Raw genomic sequence first — 11,695 nt, forward strand, 5'->3', positions numbered from 1 at the left:
ATATGAATGTTCAATACCATCAGTGTTCCCTTTAAATGCTAATGAATGCTTTAACAGAACAGATGTGGTGACAGTATAGTACACATTAAAATTAAGGACATAATTAAATTTCTTATAAATAACAAAGAATCAATTTGGATATCTTGATAATCAACTGTAGCAAGCTAATAAATCCTCAAAAACAGCCCAGTGTCAAACAAATCTTGGCCTGACTCAACCACTCTCAAAACATGTTGCAATTATTGTATATATTCATGTATAAGTCTCGAAATTTAGGTCAAAAAATTGACCCCAAAAACCTGAGTCGACTTATCCAGAGGTCAATGTAAGTACTGTATCTTAACACTTATTTAAAAGGAGGAACCATACCCTAGTGAAAAGCAAGAGTATAATATGTGAAGCACTGACCCTCTCAGTTCTCTCATAAGCACAAAGAGTTATGTCTGCTGGAATTTTGTAAATTCTTTGACATTGTTTTGCTTTGCTTCATCCTTTAGCTCCTTTTCTATATGCCCCTAATTTTTTCCTTTGACTTATCCATGGGTCATAGCAAAATCCATAATTTTGGCTCCAAAACCTGCCCTCAACTTATACATGAGGTCAACTTATAGTTGAGTATATATGGTATACATGTTTGGTTCCAGTCCAGTTGTGTTAAATCCCTTGAAACTGTCAGTTTCATGATAGGAATGGAAGGATTCAGAGGGAGTCAGCTGCTTTGGCAAGGGCCAAGGCAAAACAGGAAAACAGGCCACTGTGAAAGTCAGTGTGGTTTAGTAGATAAAGTATTAGACTGAGGTTTGGGAGACACAGGTTCAAACCTCAATAGAGCCATGATATTCACTGATCAAACTTGGAGCAGTCACTATTTGTCAGCCTGGCATAACTTACAGGGGCTTTGTGTTGATAAAGTGGGGCAGAGGAGGAGAGAAAACGGAATACCACCTTGAGACCATTGAATGCAAGTCAGAATATAAAAGTAGCTACTTAATAAATCAAAGCTGATAGAAGACAACTGTGGGAAAGGCTGAAATCCAGTAAGGTTGTAAGACTGTAGCCTCAGCAGTGGTGTCACTAGGGGGGTGCAGAGAGTGAAGTGTACATCCATAGTGGAGTGTACATCCAGTGAGGTGGGACTGGCATAGCTGCTGGATAAGTGAGAAAGGCCATTGTGTCCCATTCTCACTTCCCCAACAACCATGCTGGACTCCAAACAGCCTACAGAGGTTGTAAAATTGCCCCATCAACTACATCGGACCCCAAATGGCCCTCTGGAGGGCATGGCAGTCTGCTCCCCCACTGCCCTCCCCACAGGGTAACACCAATTCTAGGGACACCACTGGGCCTCACTAGAGGAGATGCTTGAATCATTCGCAATGGGGGAGTCAACAGTCGGTTGCCAACCTAGCACAGGCTAGATGTGTTGAGCGTAAAGTCTCATCTTGTGTAGCCATGTGAATACGGTACACCTGGAGAGCAACACATTGAAGAAGACTGGGGTAGAGCTCTTTGGACTAAGGGGAGTCTCATCCCTTCTTACTACTGGCGGTTGGTTTTGTTTTCAAAATCTTCAAATATACGCCAAAATAAGATTTCCAATATAATTCCACTGTTTCTGCCTCTTCCTCTATGAACATCAAAAGAGTTTTAAAGGAAACAAAATCTGCAGGCATTTCCTTTTTCCTTTTTACAAAGGACAATTGGGATGAGTAGGCCTGTGTTTGGTTTTTGTTAAGAATTTGGATTAAAAATGTAGCATCATTACACCAACAGAGGAACATACTAACAAAAAACATTGTATAACCCCATGCATGTCTATTGGGAAGAAAGTCTTGTGTCGTGCTATGGAACTTGCTTTCTAGTAAATATGTTCAAGACTGCAGTATCAGAAAACAAATCCCACCCCAAAGGAATGTCAGTGGAATTTCAGCATATACAAATAAATAATAATAGTTTGTATTTATTATCTGAACATAAAACACAGCCTGAATACAATTAAAATACAATGAATAAGATGTCTGCTATATGTTAGTCATACCAACAAGAACAAGCTATCAAGGCTGTTTTTCTCAGTATAATTTTCTTTGTTCTTGTAAAAAAATAATAATAATAATCTGCCATACGTTTTCCTGATCATAAGAATGATTCTTGTGGAAATATGTGTGGCTGTATGTTTAAATGGAGGCTTAGTGCTCTTGATCAGACATCAGTCTGTTGGTGCTGAGGAGGGACCAGCTCAGCAAAAACAGAACAAAAGAGGATAGGACACTTTGGCTGCAGAGTGAAAAAAATAAAAACCTTACAGTCGTATTTTTTCACTTGTCACAGACATGTTACAAGTAGGAGGTACTTGCTTTTTGTGGATACGTCAACCCTTTAACCACAAGATCTACTGATTTCTTATTTAGTCAGTATATGGAAGTCCCTTGGCTTCCATTCACATTTGGTCCAGGACTCCTCCCAAAATGCCAAAATCTGTGGATGCTGAAATCCCATTATATATAATGGCATAGTAAAATGGTGCCCTTTATATAAAATCATAAAATCAAGGCTTGCTTTTTGGATTATTTTTGGAGACAGGGATATTTTCAAGTCACAGATGGTGGAATCCATGGATACGGAGGGCCGACTGTGTTAAGCAACAGTTACTTGGCTTGAACCAAATAAAATAAGAAAGAGAACCTGTAGTGTGGAGAAAATTGGAATGAAAACAAGGGCATCTTCTTCACCAGATGCAAAGGATGCCATGAGAGAGGTCCATCCTATCTTAGCCCACTCCATCTATTGTGGGAATCTGTGGTATGGTCTTCATGAGAGGTAGTATCTTTATGTTGAGTAGCTCCTTTGAGAAGCTTTCCATTGGAGATCATCTGCTCTCACATTCAGTGGCAAATATCTCAAGAACAACAATCAAAATTTCATTTTTCTGTTGTGAGACAACATATTATGTTCAGTAAAAAAAAATTCAAAACCTATTTTCTATAAGACATCAGTGGGATTTTTTCTGGTGTGCACCAGTTCCCTTTGTTTTTTCTCTACTTTGTTTGCCAGTTGTGTGTCGGTGAGATTTTTTTGAGTGGTTGACTTTTATCCATTCACCTTCGCTGACTTTGCTTCCTTCTTCCTCTGTTTTGGGTTTACTTTCAGTCTTCAAGGGCATTCCTGGTATCAACTTGGGCTGGTGATAATGAGAGTGCTTCCTATCATGTGACCGTGGCTGATGTTGGTTTTGGCTGAGCACTGACTGTGAAGTCCTGTAAAATTTCTCTGTGTTCCTAGTTGTTGCCTGAGCTCCTGTTGAGCCCCTACTGAAGCGCCGTCCTGTTACAGACATGCTGGGAGAGACACTACTGTGATAACTGTTCCTACTTTTGGTTTTGGACCTGTCTCTTTCTGAAGGGCTATCGGAAGCTGCACTGGAGGTACTGCTTCCTTTTGAATTCAGATGTAAAGATGATAAATACGGTGTTGGAGAGGTGTTTCTTGACAGATTGAGAGAGGTAACCTGATAGATCACAGGAACCTGGGTTCGTCTCACAGCAGCAGCATAAGAACCTTGGTCCTCAAGGTAGGGTAAAAACTGTGTCGCGTTGGGACTGTGGGGACGGGAATGTTGGAGCGAAGGGCTGGTGGACACATGACGCACTCTCAGTGCCTTCATCCACTGACAGTCAATACCTGAAACAAAAATCAAAGGCAACATCAGTATAGATGTGAGAGCTGGACAGCGAAGAAAGCAAATAAAAAGAAGGTCAACTCTTCTGAACTGTGGTGCTGGAGAAGAGTGCTGAGAATACCACAGACAGCCAAAAAGACAAACAAATGGGTCCTTGAACAGATCAAGCCTGAAACTCCCTGGAAGCCAAGATGGTTAAACTGAGGCTGTTATACTTCAGCCATATCATGAGAAGGTATGATTAATTGGGAAATACAATACTGTTAAGAAAGGTAGAAGGCAGTAGAAAAAGAGGAAGACAGCAGACCAGATGGATAGACTCAATAAGGGTGGTCACAGGCCTGAATCTACAAGACCTGAGCAGAGCAGTGGAGGCAAGGGGGCTTGGAGATGTTTCATCCATAAGCTCACCATAAGCTGAGGTCAACTTGTGGGCAGCTAACAACAATCAGTTTTGAATTCCATATGTCTATCCTTTGGAGGAAACACCAGCTATGAGGGTAAATACTCTGCAACTGCTGGAGCTACCGATTTGTTCAGGCAGTAGTAGTAGCAGCAGCAGCAGCAGTGTGCATATGTGTTTTAACCATTTTCTTTCCAACTGCAGTTGTGGAATACTACAAATCAATGCATGAAGTCACCTTAGAGTCTCTCCTGCCCCACCCACTTTAGCTGAGGTCTGGATTTGACATTCCAAAACCTGTGCTCTGTTGTTCAAAGATTCCACTACTGGTTATTCTAACAGCAGTGGTTGCTTTATTTTAGAGATGCAGTTCTTCACATTGGAGCAATACATACCGGCAAAATGTAGTGTGGCAGCGGCGGCAGTACAGTTAGGGAGCGCACACCATTCGGACACTCCCTAACCCTAGTACATACTAGGGTTAGCCTAGTACGTACAGGTGGTGGCAAAATGGCAGTGCCCTGTCTACATGTGCGCCGCCATTATGACATGATGGATGCATAGTGTCTGCACGTCACGTCGCACTTGCGACATCACAAGTGCGCCATTTGCACACTCGAGCATCGCAAACATGACGAAAAAAGAACCCACTTTTTGTGGGTTCTTTTTGCTCCGCGGGGAAGCCGAGCGGTCTGGAGGCTGCACCTTCCTGCGGAGCAAACCAGGGCGGTGGGAGACCACCTTTTTGGGGCGGTCTGTATCCCACCTAAGTTTCTTCTCAAAGGTAGCAACAAGTAATTTCAGCAATTTTCTTCCTGCTGCAATAAAATCTTCTAAAACCATGCAGCTTTCAAAGGTTATTTGCAATTCGGGAATTATTCTTCACAAAATTCAAATGTGGACATTTTGCACAGAATAAGTCCCGAATTGCAAGTAGCTTTTGAAAACTGTATAGTTTAGAAGATGGATTTTCCTGTATGGAAAATAATACTTCAATAAAGATATTAAGTCTGCTCATAAAATGTTGTTTTCTATACAAATCAACTATGTGTGAATTCCATATAGAATAAATCCCCAATTGCAGTATTTTCTGCACAGAAACTGGTGCTTCTGCATTAAAATATTATTTTCCACAGAGAAAACACTGATTCCTGTGCAGAAAATGCTGTTTTCTGCACAAAACAACCACATGCAAATTTGGTGCAGAATGAGTCCTGAACTGTGAAGTCTTCTTCACGTCAGGCTTTCTCAACAATTAAAAAACTATGCTTTTTTTTAAAATCCAAATATTTTCAAATATTCTTTCCATCCCTAGCTTATACATTCTTTCAACTAGGGAAATTTTGTATACAGATTAGGATCTATATCTGCCACACACCTAAACAGTACACAATTTGGAGAGCATTCCAATCTTTCTATAGTATTCATGTATCAAAAGTGTTATTTATTGTAAGAGACAGAATACTGCTTGCTCTCCAGCACTATGGACAGACAGAATTTTGTCAAGTCAATGAATAAGGAATAAAGAGCTTATAAACACAAGGTGAATGTCTCATTAGACATTTTAAAGAGAACGGAAAACTGTGTTTTTATTATGCAATCCCTATTGGGATAGTAAACAATGAGGATTATGGGAGTTGTAGTCCAAAGCAATTTGGAGGGCCATAGCTGCTCTCCTCGGCTTTAAAGAAATGCTTCCAGACTTTGTTAAATTAATGGGATAACTTTACAGGAGCATATAGATGTTTTGCATCTTTTGTTGTTGCTGCTGTCATTACTACCACTGTTGTTGTTTTTGTTGTTTTTCTTGTTCATGCTTGTGTCCTTTCTCAAACTTTTGCCCCTTTTGACTTACTGGAGTTGGATCGGCTTCGAGGGTTGCCTTCTGAGTTTGGGAGCGATGTCTGTATTTTAAGCTGTATCGATTTCACCTCATCCTGGGGTTTCACTTGACTCCACTGCACTGGCTGGATATGTTTGGTGAACTTTGGAGTTCTGACATCATTCTGTTCAAGGAAAATAAACAACCTATCATTCTGGAAGGAAAATGCACATCCCACAACAGCGGGGTAAGCTCTGTCCAAGATGATTGTGAAACTTTAACTTCACATGCTTGGTTTGTCTGATGCTGCCTTCCAATCTGATCTCAAAAATGTGTGGCTAATCTGATGGCAAATTTCACTTTTTTCCTTCTTTCCATCCCTCTCCCCTCTCCCAACAAACAGTGCATTGAACAAGGGTGATATTTTAATGGTTGCTTTTTAACAGGATCATTTGGTAATTGTGAGATCATGTGGTGTTTCACGTAAATAATCTCCTCAACAAGAGGAGGTTGGCACTAAGGAGACATTGTTGCTGGGGTTCCCTTGTGGTAGCTTGCCTACAGTTGCTACCTCTTTAATCCTGCAGCCAGGCTCTGATTCCTGTGAGGAGATGCAGTCTGAAAGCAACCTAGGGTTATTCTTCCTGTTAACAGAAAGCTACTGTTCTTCACTTCTGAGGCAAGTGAGGTCCAGGATTTTCCTATATCACTCTCTCTCGCTGCATGAATCCATGCCACAGGACAGAGCTGAATTTTCAATTATTAGCCTCAGTGTGAAATATCCCATTGGTCTTTATGAAACACTTTTTTTGTAAGTGTCCAAAAACCTACTCATACAAAAGCTAATTTCCATCCTATTATACATGGCTAAATTGCTGCAAGATTTTATTTTATGTTTTCCTTCTCGCCCTTTCCCTTCTCCTGTTGTTCCTCTGCTCTGCTAATTAGCGTTTTGCCGAGAAGGTAAGAAAGGTGGTCTCTTCAACAAACACCACCTACACTGCCTTGTTACTCAAACAAGCAGGGGGGAAAAAACTTCTTAAACTTAAGTGAGCGAGCGATCCCAGCTAGAGGTCCGGGCATGGTTTCTGAAGACAGCATTCAGATTTGTATGTGAAGCCGGTAGTTTAACATTAATTACAGCATTTGGCCTCCTCTACAGTGGGTAAAAAAGTTTTGAAAATGCTCTCTCCTCATTATGAAACCATTTTGGGAGTCAGTGTAGCCTAGTGGTTTGAGTGTTGGACTGTGACACTAAAGACCAGAGCTGGATTCCCAGCTCAGCCATGAAACCCATTGGATGACCTCGAGCACGTCACAATCTCTCAGCCTCAGGTGAAGACAATGGAAAACCTCCTCTGCCAAGAAAACCCATGATTGGGTCGGGTCACCTTAGGGTCGCCATAAGTCAGAAACAACTTGTAGGCACACAACAACAACAACAACAACAACAACAACATCTGTGAAAGGCCTAGGTTGTCCTTCCTTTAAAGAAAGACACTCTTACCTCATAAGTAACAATACATTCCATGCTCTGGTCTTTCTGTATCCCCACAACCCATTTCTCCATCACAAATGGTGGCTGGGGGGAAAAAGAAGTCTTTAATAATAATAATAATAATAATAATAATAATAATAATAATATTTTTTATTTCTACCTTCCTGCCTCTCCCAATGGATCGAGGCGGGATCACAGCAGAGTTAAAATTATACTTACAATATTTCAGCATTAATTACTGCACAATTAAAACCACAGCTAAAAATATAAAAACATAAGAACATAAAAGCATAAAAACATAAAACATAAAACATCAATCAATCACAGGGTCGGCTGCTCTCGTTCCATGCTAGTGGTCTTCATAGGAGGTCAGGAGGGTATGTGCGGCGAAAGAGCTCTGTCTTTACCACCTTCTTGAAAGTTTCCAAGGATGTGACATGGTGGGTCTCCTCTGGGAGTCCATTCCATAGTCTAGGGGCAGCTATACTGAATGCCTTTTGGGAAGTAGAAACATGTTTGGATGCTGGTATCTCCAACAGGTTCTTCCCACTTGTTCTAAGAGTACGGGGTGGATTGTATACGGAGATGCGTTCCCATAAGTAACCCGGACCCAAGCCATGTAGGGCTTTAAAGGTAATAACCAACACTTTGTATTGTGCCTGGAAGTTAACTGGGAGCCAGTGTAGATCTTTCAAGATAGGTGTTATATGGTCAAGTCTCGAAGAACTAGTGGCCAACCTGGCTGCCGCATTTTGCACTAATTGAAGCTTCTGAACTTGATATAAGGGTAGCCCCATGTACAGTGCATTGCAGAAGTCGAGGCGAGAGATTACCAGAGCATGTACTACAGCTTCAAGGTCCCTTCGGTTGAGGTAGGGTCGCAGTTGGCGTATCAACCAAAGTTGGTACCAAGCACTCCTGGCAGTCGCATCCACTTGAGTTATTCATCTTCCTCTGGACCTATGGTACTAATTACCTGACAACCTCTACTTTTTTGTGTTACTTCCTTCAAAAACAAACATACAAAAGCCATACACCCAACTTCTGAAGGAAGGATTATTAGATAATGTTAGACTCTGGCCATAATGGTGCTGTGGTCCACCCATGGTAAAATATTATTTACTTCCCATCAAAACAAGGCCTTCTGATCATTCTGCAAAGCCAGGCTCTGGAATTCTGCCTCAAAGTCCTACCATGAGAGTACCACTGCCTTGGAAATGGATAATTATGGGACATAAGCAAGTACATACTGGAATACCTCTTCTTTCAGATACCTAATAAAAAGGTGGTTAGATGGTGACCATAAGGGCAAAGCAAGGTTGATCCATCCTGAAGGAAAAGTATTGTCAACTGGGGAAATTTTGGGAGTTGCAGACTTACTAGACTCTTGGGAATCTCAAGGAAAAACAAGGTAAACATTTGCAGGTCATCCTGATATCATAACCTTGAGAAAGTGGTACTATCTAACAATGTTAATCTGAAATGTAAGGTATGACATCAGCACTTTTCACCTGATGCTTGCTTCATAATTTTCCATCATATCATGACTGGTGATATGTTTTTATATACTGTTGCTGGGAGGACTTTCAAAACTGCTATAAATAGTAAAGTGTATGTTTGCTTGCATGACAGGTAGCTCTGTCTACCTGGAGATGTGCCATTAAACAAATTGCTGTGTTCAATGTATTACAAACTCCATTCTTAAACTCTAAAGGAGCAGTTTCTCCCAACATTGATCCCAGCTGCCAGATGCAATCAGCTGAGGCATTTTTTAAATCTACTTTTTTGGCTAAACTCAAATTCAGAAGGCTGCCTACATTGCTTAATATATATACATATTGAGATATTTTGGAGATAGGACCCAAGTCTAAATACATATATGTTTCGTATAAACATGTAGCTTGATGGTAATTTTTTACATAAAATTTTTAATGTGCATGAAACAAAGTTTGTGCACAGTGAACCATCAGAAAGCAAAGGTGTCACTATGTCAGCCACCTATGTGGACAATTTTGGAATTTAGATTTGGAATTCCAAGTAACTCAACCTGTACAGTAAATATATTCACTTGTAGTCAATCTGTAGTATAGAAAATCAGTTGTAGCTACAGCCTGCCCACCCCAACTATGAGTTTTCCACCTGCAGATTTGAGCATCCACAGATGGCAAACCCTATTGGCCCCAATGGTAGCATGTGTATGCGGCTGTGGCAGTGCAGGACTGACTGTATTCTTATAGCTTATAGGTATAGCTGACTCACATTGTCAGCATGGCAAGCTTCCATGACAGAATCTGGATCTTACATAAAATGGAAATGGGCCAGACAGAAGACATAATGGCAGCTATAGACCATGTTCATGACATGTTCTTACTACATGCCTATTTTTGTCACACACACCTATTTTAGTGATATAAATTGCTGTTACAGGTCAGCACTTTATTTCTGAAATCTTAAAATGTGAACATTCCTCATGTTTTAGAGCTAGTCTGTACACAGTTGTATCATTAGCTTTATTATAGAACCAAGAAAACACACACTTTAATTGTAACATCAAGTCTTGCCATCACTTCACTATTGGCATGACTGAAAAAGGAATATTTAATAAAAAAAAATCTATTATGATAGAAATGGGCAAAAAGAGTAGAGGGGGGGGGTAACTTAAAAGCTTCCTGCAGAATGAGTTTCTATAGGCATAAAAGTCTGCTGCTGTGGTATTTTAATGCCTTTGTTTGAGATCTAGGCAATCGTGAAAGCTTCAGACCCATAAACAGAACCTTACCTTTGTCATCTTTACAATCTCTGCATCAGGTAGGTTAGTGTTAAATGTCACATCTTTTATGTAAGTTATTGCAATCTCATCCCCATCCATCTCCATATACATTTTCCATTTGCAGTCCTAATGTTGAAAAGAAAATACAAAATGTAAAAATTGGAAACAGAAACAATACACTTCTCCCTGCAGGTGAAAACCTGTTATGCCTTGATAACTGTATTTATTTTAGGAGTAAAAATGTAGAAAAATTAATTTATTTGAATGTGAAGTTATTATTAATATTTACCAGCATCAGTAGTTTTTAAACCAGTCTGGGGGCCACCACTGTTACTTGGTGGTTCTCAAACATGGAGTAACAAGAAAATACAGAAAAGGCAACACAGGATAAAGATAATGCTTGCAACAAAAGCTAAAAAGCAGTTTGTCTCTTCAGGAGCACAAGTGGCTTCAGTGGAATCTTTAAAGAACATAAGAGCCAATGGTGGCAGCTGGAACTAAGCATGTCTTATAATCATGACCATTATTGCTGTATCAAATATACAGCCACCTGAGATGGCTGGCCTCCCATAAGGTGCAGTGAGACAGTCATCTCAGGAGGCTGAGGACATTTGTTTCTCTCACTCTGGGAAAGCCCCTGTCTAGAGAAGTGGCACTGCTTTGAGTAGCTCCTCAGAGCTAGGTACTTCATGAATGCCTGTCTCTGAGGTGTCCTTGGAGTAAGTGAGCTCACTTGGAAAACTAGGTGCCACAGTGATTGCAATCCCCATGGCTCATGGCCATCCATGTTGCTGTCATACGTGTCCATTTTTGTTTGCCCATTTTTTAAAAACAGAGAGTGAAAACAATACTGGAGGCAAATCACTGCAGAATAGTGATTCTTTGTTGGCATTCTGGGTGTCTGAAAGCTTGAATTTTAGAAATTTGAAGAAAGCAAATTTCAAGCTTGACAAGTAGAGGCAAGCAAGCACTATTGAGGCATTCCAGACACATCTGTGGTTTCCATTAACATACAGTGGTCCCTCCACATTTGCTGGGGTTAGGTGTGAATAACCCCTGTGAATGTGGAAAAAACACAAATAAAAAAACCACTATTCTTTTTCCCTAAGAGACACCTCCTTAGGAATCTCCAGGTCATCCAGTGCAATTCTATGGTCAACATCTGGCAGAAGTCGATCAGAAAGTCATGCTAGAGGTCCTATGAATTCCTAGATAAGTCTTTTCTCTAGGAACGTCTATGTTCTCCAGCACAATTCTATAGTCACCTTTAGCAGAATTGTGCTGGAGAACTTAGAGATTCTTAGAGAGAACATATTAATCAAAACCGCAAATAACCAAATCTGTAAAAGTCAAAGCTGCAAATGTGGAGGGCCAGCTGTATTGCTATTTACAGTTTGTATTTGTTTTATAGCATCTTGTTGATCATGATACAAGGAGTAATAATAAATAGCTTCTTTCTGCTCACTCTCCAACCCCTTTTGCCTGGAACAGAAATGAACACTGGGCAATGGTTAGTCATCATTATG

At 40.4% G+C, this 11,695-nt stretch overlaps 1 protein-coding gene across 3 annotated transcripts in view; it reads right to left on the reverse strand.

Moving 5' to 3' along the window:
* Nucleotides 1-1,192: 1,192 nt before the first annotated feature.
* The window catches only part of MAP3K20 (mitogen-activated protein kinase kinase kinase 20), a 150,232-nt gene continuing 139,729 nt past the window's right edge, over nt 1,193-11,695 (reverse strand). The window contains exons 13-16 of one of the 3 annotated variants that reach the window (XM_042446716.1): nt 10,179-10,295; nt 7,409-7,501; nt 5,935-6,085; nt 1,193-3,678 (exon numbers count right to left, since the gene is read on the reverse strand). In XM_042446716.1, the coding sequence (XP_042302650.1) occupies nt 2,990-3,678; nt 5,935-6,085; nt 7,409-7,501; nt 10,179-10,295 (1,050 nt within the window). In that variant the 3' untranslated portion in view covers nt 1,193-2,989. The remainder of the gene's footprint in view (nt 3,679-5,934; nt 6,086-7,408; nt 7,502-10,178; nt 10,296-11,695) is intronic. The other 2 variants (XM_042446714.1, XM_042446715.1) reach the window with 2 other exon arrangements.

Source organism: Sceloporus undulatus, chromosome 1 (assembly GCF_019175285.1).
Source record: "Sceloporus undulatus isolate JIND9_A2432 ecotype Alabama chromosome 1, SceUnd_v1.1, whole genome shotgun sequence".
NCBI lineage: Eukaryota > Metazoa > Chordata > Lepidosauria > Squamata > Phrynosomatidae > Sceloporus > Sceloporus undulatus.